Source organism: Musa acuminata, chromosome BXJ3-10 (genome assembly GCF_036884655.1).
Source record: "Musa acuminata AAA Group cultivar baxijiao chromosome BXJ3-10, Cavendish_Baxijiao_AAA, whole genome shotgun sequence".
Classification (NCBI taxonomy): Eukaryota; Viridiplantae; Streptophyta; class Magnoliopsida; order Zingiberales; family Musaceae; genus Musa; species Musa acuminata.
The window spans coordinates 19,233,139-19,250,256 of NC_088358.1; the positions used below are offsets into that span (position 1 = coordinate 19,233,139).

The 17,118-nt window shown below is 42.2% G+C and overlaps 2 protein-coding genes across 7 annotated transcripts; both read right to left on the bottom strand.

The window, feature by feature from the left end:
• Nucleotides 1–867: 867 nt before the first annotated feature.
• Nucleotides 868–3,258, bottom strand: LOC135651653 (putative clathrin assembly protein At1g03050). Its single transcript, XM_065171911.1, has 2 exons — nt 2,271–3,258; nt 868–2,017 (listed from the first exon to the last, which is right to left on the bottom strand). Exons 1-2 carry the CDS (start codon nt 3,256–3,258, stop codon nt 1,014–1,016), a joined length of 1,992 nt encoding a protein of 663 aa, XP_065027983.1. The 3' UTR covers nt 868–1,013.
• Nucleotides 3,259–3,376: 118 nt separating this feature from the next.
• Nucleotides 3,377–7,987, bottom strand: LOC103999979 (NAC domain-containing protein 53). 6 transcript variants are annotated; one of them, XM_009421901.3, is made up of 7 exons: nt 7,832–7,987; nt 6,068–6,278; nt 5,769–5,946; nt 5,272–5,549; nt 4,272–4,604; nt 3,782–4,187; nt 3,377–3,684 (listed from the first exon to the last, which is right to left on the bottom strand). In XM_009421901.3, the coding sequence occupies exons 3-6, from the start codon at nt 5,923–5,925 to the stop codon at nt 3,816–3,818; spliced, it is 1,140 nt and encodes a 379-aa protein (XP_009420176.2). In that variant the 5' UTR covers nt 5,926–5,946; nt 6,068–6,278; nt 7,832–7,987; the 3' UTR covers nt 3,377–3,684; nt 3,782–3,815. The 6 variants fall into 6 exon arrangements, with proteins under 6 accessions (XP_009420176.2, XP_009420177.2, XP_009420175.2 ...); XM_009421902.3 differs by having other exon boundaries at nt 5,769–5,951; XM_009421900.3 differs by having other exon boundaries at nt 5,769–6,278.
• Nucleotides 7,988–17,118: the final 9,131 nt, after the last annotated feature.

A 17,118-nucleotide genomic window follows, 5' to 3' on the forward strand; every position in this document is an offset into this window, starting at 1 on the left:
ATTAAGGTAAGAAAAATATAATTCTTCTCTTGTCATACCTAAAATTTCAGTTTTATAAATTATAGGCTGACATTTTTAGCTGCTTTTGAGTTACTTACGCTTCAAATTAATCATTAATTTTTTGATATGTTTTGTATGAATCTTTTATCGTTCTAAAATCTATGACTTTAATATCAAATTTGTACATAGAGTTATGAATATTTTAATATGAGATACTCAAAATATTTTATTTTCTAAAACAAAAATTATTTATGTATATGATTAAGCTCGATTCTTTTGATATATTTTTTTTTAAAAGTTAGGGTTCGATGAAATTTAGAATTGAATGAATATTATTTTATACACCAAAATATGAGGTTTATAAATTTATATAGCCTCAGTTTTAGCAAAACAGAATAGGTGTTTATAGTTGAATTGAAAAAAATAGTTTAGTCTCCAAATGATTTCATTTTAAATTAAAATTCGATAGATATTTAGTTTTATATATCTCTTATTTTTTTTTATAAAATTTGATGATGATTTAAGTTCGTTTAGTCAGTTAGAATAGTAAAATAAAATTATTTCATAAAATTATATGATGATTTGATTGATATTAACTAATTCATTTAAATTATAAAATATATTTTTAAAAAAATAAAATATTTTTAATTTTTTAATAATTGAACAACAACAAGAGGAGCAAAGGTGATAAGCAGGGTTGACGAGACGAGAGAAGGTAATGAAAGTTTATAGTTAATCGAAGTTTGCTACTATAAGTTAATTGTTAACTGACTACAATAAAAACTCATCATAATATTATAAGCATTAGGGTTATTTTATATATCACAATTATTAAATCATTGTAACTCATATAAATTATTTTATGAATTTTCAGCAAAAATAAGTAGAGCATGTGACTTTTATATATTAAATTAATAATGTCATTTTATGTGAATTTTGTATCATAAAATTCATCATCATCTCAATATGGACAAGTCATGAGCTAATTAATACCCAACTCCACCCCAAATGACTCAATGCAGACGAGCATATCCACCCATCATACCGTATGCACCGGGAGGAGGATGCTGCAGCTTGGCCATCCCAACCTTGGCATATTGTTGCCACACCTGCTGCTCCTCGAGCAGCCGCTGCTGCTTCTCCATGTCCGACATCTGCACGTAGGACGGCGGCGGCACCATCAACGATGCCGCGAACGGGTCGCCCGCGACACTGCTCGCGCTCCCGCTGACGACGTACCCGTGCCCCACCCCGGCCTGCGCCTGCGCCTGCGCGTACATCCCGTCGAGTAACACCATCTCGAGGCCGCCGCCGAACGACGCTTTCTGGCCCGACAGATTGCTTGCCGTCTGCACCAGCGTCGTCTCCCAGTCGGACGGGTCGTCGTTCACGAACGCCTCCCATTTAGGCGCTGCGTCCGCTGACAGGCCGCCGTCGAACAACGCCAGCGCCAGCTTCTCCCCGTGCTCTTCTCCCGTCATCGCGTCTTCCTTCAAGTTCAAGAAGTCCACCGCCTCCTCCTCTTCCTTCTTCTTCTCTAAGGAGTCATCCTTGACCTTGACAACGACCGCAAGCTCCTGCTTCGTGCCCTCGGCGTCGGCCGCCGGCGGGGGCAACGCTTTGATGCCATCCATCTCGCACTGGGACTCGTCCTGAGGCGTCGCAGGGTCCGGCTCCGGGCTGGGCTGCCGCTTGGCGTGGCCGAGGGTGGCCTTGTCGCGGATGAACTCGTCGATTACCTCGAGCTTCTTGGGGGTGATACGCACGACGTCGGGGTACTCGGAGCAGCGACAGATGCCGGCGGACTTCGACCAATCGTAGAAGAGATCGAGCTCGTCAAGCTGCTTGGCGTGGCGGGAGAAGATCTCATGGACGCTGACGCAGTCGGGGACTTCGAGGTCCGTGAAGCGGTCGACGAAGATGTTCATGATCTCGGAGAGGTCGTAGTAGATTTGGAAGCTCTCCTTCACCAGGGGGTAAAGCGCGACGTGCACCACGCGGTTTTGCTTCGCCGCACCTGCGTATCGTATGCATACATGCTTTAACGTTCCCCCCCTCCTCAAATAATAAAACCATCCCAAAAAACGAACATTTCAGTATTGGAATTTGTATATATTATGCTAAAATACTCGGTAAAAATTAATAATATTACTATTGGAATATAAAATTATTAATATTTTATGGCTCAAACTATTTAATTATGATTATGGTTGATGGTATTGACTAAAGTTTATCACATGAATGTTAAAGGGAAGTAAGGAATGCTCTACCTGTGGGCCGGCATGCGAGGAAGCGCTCCAACATGTGCTGCAGGTGGCGCGTCCTGGCGAAGACGTGGTCGGTCGTCATTTCCTTCAGTGGCGTGCTAGCCTTCGAGGACGCCGCCTCAGCGGCAGCAGCGGTCTCCTCGTCGACCTCCTCCTCGTAGATGTTGCTCCTGCTGCTGCGCCACTTGCGGCGGCCGTGCATCCTGTAGTCCAACCGCTCGTCCAAGTAGAGCGCGAACGTCCTCACGAAGGCCGAGAAGTCCCAGGCGTCGGAGCCGGAGGAGTCCCTGAAGTGGGACATGTTGAGCATCCGGGAGCCGCAACGGGTGGCGAAGAAGATCTCCCGCTCGTAGGCGGGGTCGCCCTCCACGAGCAGACGGTGGATGAGGATGAGTGTCTTGAGGGCCACCGTCCAGCTCCGGGTCTTGCCCAGCCGCCGCGACAGCGACGACACGCACGCCCCCACGTAGGCCCGGGAGTAGCACATCAGGCTCAGGATCTCGAGGATGTGCTTCTCCTTCGCCGGCAGTTCGTTGTGCCGCGTCGCCTTCACGATGGCCACGTCCAAGTCCGACAACGTGGCGCTGCTGCTCACCTTCGCCAACCCGATGCTCGTCTGGTCCTTTACGGCCCCCAGCGCCTTCCGGATCCTGCTGGGCGCCATGGCCGGCTCTTCCCGCTGCTGCAGAGGAAGAGAGGAGAGATGAAGGATTCGTACGAGTTGAGAACCGTGGAAGCCGCTGTTGAAGGAAGGGGTATAGGTGGCTGTTGAAGGAGAACCGTTGGTTGGTAGATCATCGCAACGGATGCTCTTCTTGTTGTCCATCTTTGACGGGTTCCATGTGGTCCGCATCTCCGGCCTGTTCACTGGCATTTGAACAAACACCAGCTGTTCTGCCCTAAATGGATGCCTCGAGCTGCACTCAACGAATAACACCGCACTCATCCGACCAGAATTAGTCAGATCGATTTCAGATACTGTACGGAGCATGGTAAAACATCAACATTAATGTCCTATATAGATCCGTCTTCAAGTGACACAATTTGGATTACTAGTTCATGGCCTACTTAGGGGAATAATGTGACAGTCATGAACACCGAAAAAGATCTGACAAAAACTGAATCACACCAAGGTCAACTTCTGCATGGGAACACTGATGATGAACATCCTACGTCCAAGAGTTGAAATCTCCCTCATGTGCATAACAGATGCACTGAAATTGTCTGTATTCCTTATCTTACAATATCTCTCGACAACAATAGGCACATAATTATGACAAGCGATGACTTAATGATGCATAAAACAGATCACTAAAAGAGCCCGTTGAAACAAGCCGAAGGGAACTCTTGCGACAGATGATGGTGCTCGTGTCCAGAAATAAGTGCATTCGGATGAGGCTCTCAAAAAATCTTCAATCTGATAAATCAATTCAATAATTAGATCCACCACAAAAGCTATATTTATAAAAAAATAAATTGATAAAAGCAACAAAAAATATAACCTAAATATGCACCTGGATATTCCGTGAAGATCCTTCGCTGATAATATCAGGTACTGCAAGGAGAGGATTGTACAACATCATTGTCAAAGTAAGAGATAAGATCGGCCATGGGACTTTGGTTCTGAAATGTGGAACAATGAGCTGATGCATGCTGAACAAATGGAACATTTGGCATGATGGATGCAGTGAAGTCGTTATCCCTAGTAAAGCAAAAATCATTCAGCTCCACATATTGTTCACTACCGAGTTCTGATAACATAGGAAGCAAGGCAGTTTCGCAGAGAACATTCTCAGGGTGATTGATATTGCCAGAATTCATTGCATGAGAAGAGAGGTTCCCAAATTCATCATAAATTCCTTCAGGATCCACTGCAGAGGCATCGTTAACATTCATATCAAGAATGGCCAAGTCAGACATCTGCAAGGAAACTAACAAAGATGATCACAAACAACATCAAAAATTCATGAATTTGCATCAACGTATTCAGAAAAGAAATCAAACCATGTATGTGTCACCAGCAGCCTCTATGTGTGGAGAGCTATTAAGAATCTCTGCCACCTCGGCCAGCCATATTCCATCAGCATCAAGAAGATCAGGATCAGAAGGCACCTCAACATGACTGGAGGCCACAGGTTGCTGACTAAGAGGATCCAACAGTATAGTCTGATTGACTAATGGTTCCGGATTTGGGCAAGACACAGAAGGAAGAGGAAAAGAATTCTCAGTGATTGTGTCATCCTCCCAATCCTCTTCATTAAATGGAGCACAATATCGCTCCCCAATTTTAGGACCTGGACCACTTTTTTGAAAAATTTTGCAGAGAACATATGCTTCCTGTAATGTTGAATGAGGAAGTTGAGTTTCATACATGAGAAAATGCATGGTAATCAAGTGTAACATAATAATTCTTTTTTGTTAAACAAATGGTCAAATTGACTGAAACTGACAAGAAAACTTCTACGTAATGATATTGCAAACAAGATCAGTACATGGGAGTCCCAAATTCCATGAAGAAAAATATTTTCAGAGATTTAGATTGTCAAGACAATTGTCAATTGCACAAGTTGTTCCTAAACATGCTTGTTCAGTTTTCATAGGGCGAATTAAAATTTTTCATGGAATGCAGCCTCATGAACATGTTGTAAAATAGACCGAATGAACCCAGGAATTGGACTTATCATATATATCAAACAATATCCTAGGTGCCTAGGAATGTCGCTTCCAGAAAACTAAAATGTTCCTTAGTTAGCAAACTACAACCTCTTTACCTAAACATGGATGTAAATTATGCATGTTTGCTTCTTTTATGACTTGAACGACCAAGGCTCAAGTTATACAAACAACCCCTTAACTTGCTGGGGTAAGCATACGTACATTGACATTCCCTAAATCATTAATGGTGATACACTATTTTTTTAATGTCTTACAATTAACACACACAATGAGAGAGCAAAGGAATTAAGAAATATAACTGATTTGCTAATTAAGAAACACCCAAAACCTGTGAGAATCCAGCCTCAACCAATTGCCGATTTAATAGCCTGTACTCATACATCACCCAGTCAGTCCTTTTGCCTTTTGGAGGCTTCCCTTCATAAAAAACTAGAGTCTTCTTCATCCCAACAGTCTGAGAATTATGAATCACATATCTATCCCTTCCAGTAGCCTTCCAGTAACCAATACCAGTTGCACGATTTGTTCTAGAGCCATTAGGATATTTTTTATCTCGAGGGCAAAAGAAGTACCACTCAAGATCTTTACTACGCAACTGAGATTTGTCTGCACAGATAAAAACTAACCATTTAGAAACAACACTGATCCAAGAGAAAAAAGAGAAGTGCATACAAAAGAAACATACTGAATCAGGGCTGCTTAGGTGATCATAGTTGATCATTGAGAAATAATAACTATGCAAATCTAGGCATTTTGAAGTTAAACATATTAGAAGTGAGATAATATTTGTATCTAGAAAAAGGATCAGATGTAAATATATAGTACCTGGAAGATCCCAAGGGGCAAATTTGTACAGTTCAACTTCTGCAATAGCTTCGAAATGAAAAGGCTTTCCCATTATTTTTCTCTTCAAGTAGTACCAAACAAGTTCAACATCAGTTGGGTGAAAACGGAAGCCCGGTGGGAGGAAGGCCTTCGCCATCAAAATGAAGATTTTTCCTGTCTATACTAAATGAGATTTGAAATGTCATTAGTCCAACGAGAATAAATACTGCACTTATCAAGGCTGTCCTCAATTTCATAGCAGTAATAATCTTTATAAACTCAGAACTAAAAATTTATACCTATCAAATCTTTAACCTAAATTTCACAAATTCCTTATCTATTAAGTCCAGTTCCAAGCCAAAACCTCTGACTATCTATCATGTCCAGTGCCGAAATTTTACTCGACGAGAACACCACAACCTACTACGGCATACAAACCAAAAGTCACACCAAAGAAACCGAGGATAGTCCTTTCTGATGTCAAAAGACATTTGATATGCAAGCAGAATCCTGTAAGCAGCAACTTAATGTTACAAGAAATTCAAAAACCACACATTTTATTAAATTAACAACAATTCAATAAGCAATAAGAAGGAAGCGGTCAAATTCAGAAACATTGTAGACGATTGTAAACACGATAGCAACATCATATGGCATGACTGAGAAACAGAAAAATTAATATACTACAGGACGAGATTAAAACAAGATTCATACTCATGAGAAACAAGATCTGTAACAGGAATTGAGCCTGAACTTTGTAAAGAACATGAAAATTTAAGGTTTACCATTTTAAAGAACATCCAAAGATAAAAAAAGAATATTGCCTAATCAAGAACATTAACATGGGAGATCTGATGGCAGAAGTAGATTGTATTGCAAACATAACAGATGAAGACCATACTGCTTGGACACAAATACTAAAAATGCAAACACTAAGAAATGTTACAAGACAAATGACAAGGTCATTGCCAATCGATACTGGCAATAATGACATGACACTCTGACGCAACACTTCAAGTATGATATAATTTTTGCAAAGTGTAATAATCATTCAGTATAGGAAGAATGTAGACTCAAAGAAATCTAACGCAACGATGGTAACAAAGACACTATTTAAATCATTGCAGAAAATCAGACAGAATTCAATTTTGAACATAATCATAGGATAGGAATCATTAAGGGCACATATACATCGGAAAGTACTGAACGTCAAGAAGGAAACAAGGGAAGAAAAATAAGATCTTACTAAAATTAGATATTAAATTTCTCTGACAGACAACCATATAAGGATAAAGATCATTAGTGAATTAATAATATGAATCGTATATAATTAGCTCGAGATCAGAAATACATACATTCCAGATTTGGAAGAGCTGAAATTCAAAAAAGGACAGGAATCAATTTGCACATAATTAAAGGACAAGAATCATCAACTAACGGCACATATACATTGGAAAGTATTGAACGTCAAGAAGGAAACAAGGGAAGAAATATAAGATCTTACTAAAATTAGATATTGAACTTCTTTGACAGACAACCATATATGGATAAAGATCATTAGCGAACTAATAATTTGAATCATATATATCTAACTCGATTTCGTATCTACTTACATACCAGATTTGGAAGATCTGAATCACAAAAAAGGAATGAAAGTAAACAAAAGATACATGAATATTGCAGTTCTAACATGTGGGACTAGAGTGGAACAACAGGTCATGACCATTTACGTTCATGTAGATCTACAAGCGAAGTACCATGCACAACCTAATTCCTAAAACATTACAACTATTAGAAGTTTCAGATTCAATCGACTGGATTAGTAGAATTAATTAGTCAACACCATCCATCCACATGGATCAGAAGAGCTACAAAACCCGAAAATCTTACAGGAAAAAAGATATATAATTAAAACAAAAGAAGTGGGTCGCTTTAAAGACAGACCAACATCAAAGCCAGACAAAGAAAAAAAAACCCTAAATTTCTGCTAAGATAATGAAAGAAACAGCGCAGATCGAAGATCGATCGAAGGATAAAGAGGCAATAAAGAGATCGGAGCTTACGAATCACGAACTTAGCCTGGGAGAACTTGATGGAAGCGTTGATCAGCCCGCCGTCGTCGACCCAATGAGAAATGGAAAGAGGTGATGAAGGGGGCAGTTGAGGTTTTATAAAGGGAGCACACGGCGCCCGCAGATTCGATACTTCGTATGCACTCATTCGACTCCCATTGGGCAATCGGAATGGGGTGGTCGAAGGAGTCGACCGAGCGTGGAATCATGGTGCGCTTCGGATCTATTGATGGGTTGGATCTGATCCAACCCAATTCAATTCGGATCAAATTTGAGCTCACAGTCAAGTTGTGGAATGATTGAGTCACATTGAATAGTGCCGTCCATTGAATAATCGAGTCCACACTATCAACCAACGAACGGCTGAGAAGGTGACTCGGGTGTCCATCCGTGGGTTGACATGCAATAGGATCACCGTCGGGTGACGTGCCTAACAAAGGTAAAAAGTCGGTTGAGAAGGTGACTCGGGTGTCCATCCGTGGGTTGATATGCAATAAGATCACCGTGTATTCCCTTGGTATTAAGTAATTTGTTATACATAGTGTCGGGCTCTAAGGTCTCTACTCGCTCAAGGACGTGTCTCAAGCATATAGTCTTATCTAACCCAAGGTGGATACTTTAGGCGTATTATCGTGTCTAACTCACGAGAGGCATTTCATGTATATTTTTTATACTTAGCCTGAGGAAAGCATCTCGAGCATTTTTTTTATGCTTAGCTCAAGATAGACATCTTGAACGAGTTTCTCATACTTAGCTCAATTAAGGCATTTCAAGCATATTTTTCATACTTAACCTAAGGAAGATTAACTCTCCCCCGGTCAAACCTTCATTCATGAGAAAATCACTAAGTGTTACGTCGAGCGGGAGTCTTGGGAGTCGAATCAATACTCTAGGAGGTGAAATGATGCTCCGAGGGTTATAAGATGGCCCCCCTCTTACATGGTAGGCTCACTTTGCCCTTTGAGCTCCGCTTTCGTTGATCTTCTTGCCTTTTGCCTTTCACTTTTTTTCTCAAATCTTCAAAGCATTAGACAACTTTTTCCTTGAAAGTTAGGAAAATGTTCTCTTCTAATTCATCTAAGTTCCAAACTCTTAGCTAACTGATAGTCGAGAGGATCAAGGACCTGTCCTTGAGTAGTCCGAGAGCAAGAGAGAGAGAGAGAGCATTGTCAGAAGGATCGAGATCTAATGGATTGGATTTTCCTGTATCGTTTGAGGACTGCGGCGCAGTGGCCTAGTACGTTCGTAGTCGATGAGTCGAGTTAATTATTATGGAGATAATAATTCACTGAGCAAAGAAGGAATTCTGACAGGTATGACTCACAACCAGCTCGATATTGGACCTAGAGAGTCACACACATATGGTAGGCACTACGATGAGTAGAGGTTCGGATATGAGATATCCGTCGGAGATCCTATCTTATTGGATATCTAATAAGCCTATGAATTATTAGATCCCATAGACGAGATCCAATAAAAGCCCATGAGAGATTATTGAATAGAGATCTATTAATCTAAGAGGTTTGGGTAGTTGGATGGAGATCCTGCTAGTCATAAGTGCCCAGCAAGCCAATCACGTGAGTGATGGCACGTGTGACTTGATACAGAATCTTTTTGCTTATTATATTTTGGCGTATATCACTTTATAACTATTGCATAAATGCATATGTATTGTGATGTCCTTGGATTTGTGCAATGGGAATCGGATCGTGATGAGATCACGATAATGAGATCGATTCACCTTTAAACACACACATCCTAAATAATCCCGGTCATAGGTTACTCGAGAGGGACATCGTGATAACCGGATAGACTGGTGTGCTGTATACCCGTCCATATGATGGATGCAGCTGGTCTCATAGCTGCTCGTGTAGGGACACTAGGGATACAGTACAGGTGCTCATTGGAGAATGAGTTCACTGATTGATCCGCTTACGGAATGCTGGATGGTTGATGATGCCTTATTGTCAGACAACGATTCCGTAGTCCTAGTGGTGTATCTGGTTCTTAGACTTGAGACACCAAGGATGTCCTGTATGAGTGCTCCACTCTTTGATACCAGACTTATAGGTTTGGCTGTTCCCAGATCTAGTACAGCTGGTCATTGGGAGTGGTAGTCGACCTTACGAGGGCTATTGAGTGTCGATAGAGGATCATCCACTCTCGGTATCATGAGAGGAATATCCCATGTGTTCTTGCTCAGACAAATCCCTGGCCAGGGTCATTCGGGTTGAGAGAGAAAGAGTTCTCCGGGAGAATCCGATTAGAGCGAGACTCGAGTAGAAACCGTATGGGTCTGACAGCACCATGCTCGATATACGGTCTCTGGGATATTAGATGGATGAGGGACTATAGGTACATGGTAACTGAGGACAGACAGGTCCAATGGATTGGATTCCCCTGTATCGTCTGGGGACTACGGCGTAGTGGCCTAGTACTTCCGTAGTCGATGAGTCGAGTGAATTATTACAGAGATAATAATTCACTTAGTTAGAAGGAGTTTTGACAGGTATGACTCACGGCCAGCTCGATATTGGGCCTAGAGGGTCACACACATATGGTAGGCATTGCGATGAGTAGAGGTTCGGATATGAGATATCCGACGGAGCCCTTGTCTTATTGGATGCAGATCCAATACCCACTAGGGAAAGGACCCATTAGGGTTTTGACACGGGATCTCTATAAATAGGAGGGATTCACAGCCTCATAGGCTAGAGTCTTTGCTTGCCCTTCCTATTCTCCTCTCCCTCTCCACCTCAGAGTAGGCCTGGAGTTTTGAGGAGCGTCGTCGCAACCCTGCTGTGTGGATCACCGCTAGAGAGGAGGACGCTTGACCTCCTTCACCCTCTCCTGAGGATCTGCAAGGAAACAGGGATATACGATCTCCCTAGGTAACACAATCTCTATACGCAGTTTTTGTGTTTTTTGCGGATTTTGCGCACCAATCTTCGCACGACGATGAACATCTTTTGGGAATCGGGGAATTTTCTTTTCTTGTTCTTCCGCTGCGCATATGATGTCGCCCCCCCCCCCTATGATTTCCCAACAGATCCAATACCCAATAGAGGAGGATCCATTAGGGTTAAATTGATAAGGGACTTCTATAAATAGGAGGGATTCAGTAGTTCATAGGCTAGAGCTTTTGCTTGCCTCTCCTATTCTCCTTCCTCTCTCCACCTCAAAGTAGGTCTGGAGTTTCGAGGAGCGTTGTTGCAGCCCTGCTTTGTGGATCACCACTAGAGATGAGGGTGCTTGACCTGCTTCACCCTCTCCTAGAGATCTACAAGAAAATAGGGATATACGATCTTCCTAGGTAACGCAATATATTCTATATGTAGTTTTAAGTTTCATAGATTTTTGCGTACCAATCTTCGTACGACAACGAACATCTCTTTGGAAATATGAGATTTTATTTTTTATTCTTCCGCTGCGCATATGATATCGCCCCCAAAGATTTCCCAACAAATGTATCCTTAAGTACTTGAGAATGACTAAGGATCTTTTACTAGTATATGGAGGTAGTAGCCTCAGGGTTGAAGGCTACACGAACTCGAGTTTTCAATTCGATGTCGATGATAGCAAGTCGAATTCATGGTATGTATATAGCTTGAATGAAGGAGCAGTGTGCTGGAAGAGTTCCAAGCAAGATACTACTAATGACTCAACCACAAAGGCGGAGTACATTGCTGTAATAGAGGCAACAAAAGAGGGATTGTGGATGAAGAATTCATCACAGATCTGGGAGTCGTGCCAAGCAGTGAGGAGCATATTCCCTTATATTACGATAACAACGGGGCAATTGCTCAAGTGAAGGAACCCAAGTCTCATCAGAAGTATTCTAAGGAGGTTCCTCCTAATCCGAGAGACCGTGATCCGAGGAGATATAGGAGTGGAAAGAGTTCCATCCGAAGATAACATTGCAGATCCATTGACAACACCGTTATCTTATATTGTCTTTGAGCGTCACAAGGGTCTGATGGAGATCATTCACATAGGTGAGATTGGCTTTAGGTCAAGTAGGAGATTGCTAGTCATATGTGCCCTACAAGGCAATCACGTGAGTGATGGCACGTGTGACTTGACATGCAATCTTTCTACTTATTATATTTTGACATTATAACTTCATATTACTTGTTGCATATATGTATATATATATTATGATGCCTTTATATTTGTGTAATGAAAATCGAATGGTGATGAGATTATGATAATGAGACCGATTCGCCTTTAAACACATATCCTAAATAATCTCAATTATAGGTTACTCGAGAGGGACATCGAAATAACCGGATAGACTGATGTGTTGCATACTCGTCCATATGATGGATGTAGTTGGTCTCATAGCTACTCGTGTGGGGATACTAGGGATACAATATAGGTGCTCATTGGGGAATAAGTTCACTGATTGATCTGCTTACGAAATGCTGGATGGTTGATGATGTCTTATTGTCAAATAGTGATTCTGTGGTCCTACTGGTGTATCTGGTCCTTAGACTTAAGACACCAAGGATGTCCTATATAAGTGTTCAACTCTTTAATATTGGACTTATATGTTTGGATGTCCCAGATCTAGCACAGCCGGTCTTCAGGAGTGGTAGTCAACCTTGTTGGGAAATCATAGGGGGGCGACATCATATGCGCAGCGGAAGAACAAGAAAACAAAAATCCCTGATTCCCAAAAAGATGTTCATCGTCGTGCGAAGATTGGTGCGCAAAATCCGCAAAAACACAAAAACTGCGTATAGAGATTGTGTTACCTAGGGAGATCGTATATCCCTGTTTCCTTGCAGATCCTTAGGAGAGGGTGAAGGAGGTCAAGCGTCCTCCTCTCTAGCGGTGATCCACACAGCAGGGTTGCGACGACGCTCCTCAAAACTCCAGGCCTACTTTGAGGTGGAGAGGGAGAGGAGAATAGGAAGGGCAAGCAAAGACTCTAGCCTATGAGGCTGTGAATCCCTCCTATTTATAGAGATCCCGTGTCAAAACCCTAATGGGTCCTTTCCCTAGTGGGTATTGGATCTGCATCCAATAAGACAAGGGCTCCGTCGGATATCTCATATCCGAACCTCTACTCATCGCAATGCCTACCATATGTGTGTGACCCTCTAGGCCCAATATCGAGCTGGCCGTGAGTCATACCTGTCAGAACTCCTTCTAACTAAGTGAATTATTATCTCTGTAATAATTCACTCGACTCATCGACTACGGAAGTACTAGGCCACTACGCCGTAGTCCCCAGACGATACAAGGGAATCCAATCCATTGGACCTGTCAGTCCTCAGTTACCATGTACCTATAGTCCCTCATCCATCTAATATCCCAGAGACCGTATATCGAGCATGGTGCTGTCAGACCCATACGGTTTCTACTCGAGTCTCGCTCTAATCGGATTCTCCCGGAGAACTCTTTCTCTCTCAACCCGAATGACCCTGGCCAGGGATTTGTCTGAGCAAGAACATATGGGATATTCCTCTCATGATACCGAGAGTGGATGATCCTCTATCGACACTCAATAGCCCTCGTAAGGTCGACTACCACTCCCAATGACCAGCTGTACTAGATCTGGGAACAGCCAAACCTATAAGTCTGGTATCAAAGAGTGGAGCACTCATACAGGACATCCTTGGTGTCTCAAGTCTAAGAACCAGATACACCACTAGGACTACGGAATTGTTGTCTGACAATAAGGCATCATCAACCATCCAGCATTCCGTAAGCGGATCAATCAGTGAACTCATTCTCCAATGAGCACCTGTACTGTATCCCTAGTGTCCCTACACGAGCAGCTATGAGACCAGCTGCATCCATCATATGGACGGGTATACAGCACACCAGTCTATCCGGTTATCACGATGTCCCTCTCGAGTAACCTATGACCGGGATTATTTAGGATATGTGTTTAAAGGTGAATCGATCTCATTATCGTGATCTCATCACGATCCGATTCCCATTGCACAAATCCAAGGACATCACAATATATATGCATTTATGCAATAGTTATAAAGTGATATACGCCAAAATATAATAAGCAAAAAGATTCTGTATCAAGTCACACGTGCCATCACTCACGTGATTGGCTTGCTGGGCACCTATGACTAGCAATCTCCCACTTGACCTAAAGCCAATCACCTATGTGTCTGATCCCCATCAGACTCCTGTGACGCTCAAAGACAATCTGAGACAACGACTTTGTCAGTGGATCTGCAATATTATCTTCGGATGGAACTCTTTCCACTACTACATCTCCTCGGGTTACGATCTCTCTTATAAGTTGGAACCTCCTCAGAACACTTCTGATGAGACCCGGGTTCCCTTATTTGAGTAATCACCCTATAGTTGTCGCAATATAAGGAAGTCGACTTGTCGCTATCTGTATCGACTCCCAAATCTGTGATGAACTTCTTCACCCAGACTCCCTCCTTTGCTGCATCTGATGCAGCAATGTACTCCGCCTCTGTGGTCGAGTCAGCAGTGGTATCTTGCTTGGAACTCTTCCAGCATACTGCTCCTCCATTCAAGGTGTACACATACCCTGAATTCGACTTGCTATCATCGACATCAGACTGAAAACTTGAATCAGTGTAGCCTTCAACCTTAAGGCTATTACCTCCATATACTAGTAAAAGATCCTTAGTCCTTCTCAAGTACTTAAGGATACACTTTACTGCTTTCCAGTGCTCCAAGCCTGGATCCGCCTGATACCTGCTCGTGACACTCAGAGCATGCGCTATATCAGGCCTAGTACATAGCATGGCATACATGATAGACCCTATTGCTGAGGCATAAGGTATCATATCCATGTTCACCCTTTCTTCTGGAGTCTTTGGGGACATACTCGTAGAAAGCGATATCCCATGTCTCATCGGTATGAGACCTCTTTTGGAATTTTCCATGCCAAACCTTTTGACAATAGTTTCTATGTACCTGGACTGGGACAAGCCAAGCATCCTTTTGGATCTATCTCTATAGATTCTAATCCCCAAGATATAAGATGCTTCTCCTAAGTCCTTCATGGAGAAGTGTCTAGATAACCAAGCCTTTATTGTGGATAGCATTCCTATGTCATTCCCAATGATGAGGATGTCATCCACATATAACACCAAAAAGCTAATAGCGCTCCCACTTACCTTTCTGTATACACAAGGCTCATCTTCGTTCTTAACGAAGTCATAAGATCTGATTGCCTCATCAAATCTTATGTTCCAACTTCGGGAAGCTTGCTTTAGTCCATAAATGGATCTAAGCAACCTACACACCTTATCTGGGCAGTTCTTGGACACGAATCCCTCAGGTTGCATCATATACACCTCCTCCTCCAGGTTCCCGTTGAGGAATGCGGTTTTCACATCCATCTGCCAGATCTCATAATCATAGTGTGCTGCAATAGCCAATAGAATTCTGATGGATTTTAGCATTGCTACGGGTGAGAAAGTTTCGTCGTAGTCAACACCTTGCCTTTGACGATACCCCTTAGCCACTAGCCTTGCTTTATAGGTCTCTACCTTTCCATCTACTCCGATCTTTTTCTTAAAGATCCACTTGCAACCGATGGGTACAATACCTTCGGGTGCATCAACTAGGTTCCAAACCTTATTGGAGTACATAGAATCCATCTCAGAATTCATGGCTTCTTTCCACTTCCCGGAGTCTATACTCATAATAGCCTCCTCGTAGGTCTGAGGATCAATATCCTCTACATCCTCTGCTCTAATATGTCCCACATATCTCTCAGGAGGATGGGATACTCTATCAGACCTGCGTAAAGTTGAAACTTGTGTATTAGATACCTGAACAGACTCGGGCTGTAGAGTGGTGCTTGAGCTTGGTTCTCCAACCTCGCTCAACTCTATCATTCTCCCACTGTCTCCGCCAAGAATGTGTTCCTTCTCAAGGAACACTGCTCTCTTAGCTACAAAGACCTTTTGGTCCTCGAGATGATAGAAATAATACCCACAAGTTTCCTTGGGGTATCCCACAAATTTGCATCGCTCTGTCCTTGATTCTAACTTATCGGGGTTGTGTCTTTTAATGTGGGTAGGGCAGCCTCAAATCTTAACAACCTTAAGATCAGGCTTCTTCCCTTTCCATATCTCATATAGTGTAGACACTACCGACTTAGTTAGAACTCTGTTCAGAAGGTAAGCTGCGGTTTCTAGGTCATATCCCTAGAATAAGATGGGTAGGTCAGCGAAACTCATCATGGACCATACCATATCTAATAATGTACGATTTCTCCTTTCAGAGACACCATTGAGCTGAGGTGTATAAGGAGGTGTCCATTGGGATAATATCCCATGGTCCTTGAGGAAGTGAGTAAACTCTGTACTTAAGTACTCACCTCCTCGATCTGATCGAAGAGTTTTGATACTCTTTCCAGTCTGGTTCTCCACCTCATTCTTATACTCTCTGAATTTCTCAAAGGCCTCGGACTTGTACTTCATTAAGTACACATATCCATACCTTGAGAAATCATCAGTAAATGTAATGAAGTAGGAGTAACCTCCAATGGCATGAGTTGACATGGGTCCACATACATCACTATGTATGAGTTCCAACAACTCAGTGGCTCTCTCTCCAGTTCCACTAAATGGAGAGTTGGTCAGTTTTCCACGAATGCAAGGCTCACAAGTTGCATATGACACATAGTCGAATGGATCTAGATATCCATCATTTAGCAACTTTTGAATCCTTCTTTCATGGATGTGACCTAGCCTACAATACCACAGGTATGCACTGTTCAACTCATCTCGTTTCCTTTTGGACACATTTATATTCATGATATGTGGAGTGGTGTCTAACATAAATAAACCATTATGCAATGTTCCTTTCGTGATGATCTTATCATCTAATAATATCGAACAACCATTGTTCTCAAAAACAAATTTATATCCACTAACTGTTAAACATGAAATGGAGATAATGTTTTTGATAATAGAAGGAACAAAATAACATGCATCTAATGCAATAAAAGCTCCACTAGGCAGATGTAGGGCGACCTTGCCAACAGCTAATACAGTAACTTTTGCTCCATTACCCATCTTGAGGTCCATCTCGTCTCTCTCTAGTCTCCTAGGCCTTGCCAGAACCTGCAACGAATTACATATATGATAAACACTACCGGTATCTAATACCCATGTGTTATCATAAGAGTCTGACAAATGGAGATTGATCATGAATGTACCTGAAGCTTCATCAAGCTTTTGTTTCGCCCTTTCTGCAAGGTACTCTTTGCAGTTTCTTTTCCAGTGCCCATCTTTACCACAGTGGAAGCACTGGCC

What these genes read in the sequence shown, in the direction of transcription:
- LOC135651653 (XM_065171911.1), bottom strand. Translation starts at nt 3,258, where the DNA reads ATGCTCCGTACAGTATCTGAAATCGATCTGACTAATTCTGGTCGGATG. An exon ending in CCTCGCATGCCGGCCCACAG is followed by an intron (nt 2,018 to 2,270) that starts GTAGAGCATTCC and finishes TACGATACGCAG; the next exon opens with GTGCGGCGAAGCAAAACCGC.
- LOC103999979 (XM_009421901.3), bottom strand. Translation starts at nt 5,925, where the DNA reads ATGGCGAAGGCCTTCCTCCCACCGGGCTTCCGTTTTCACCCAACTGAT. An exon ending in TGCCCCTTGGGATCTTCCAG is followed by an intron (nt 5,550 to 5,768) that starts GTACTATATATT and finishes TTATCTGTGCAG; the next exon opens with ACAAATCTCAGTTGCGTAGT. An exon ending in TTGAGGCTGGATTCTCACAG is followed by an intron (nt 4,605 to 5,271) that starts GTTTTGGGTGTT and finishes TCAACATTACAG; the next exon opens with GAAGCATATGTTCTCTGCAA.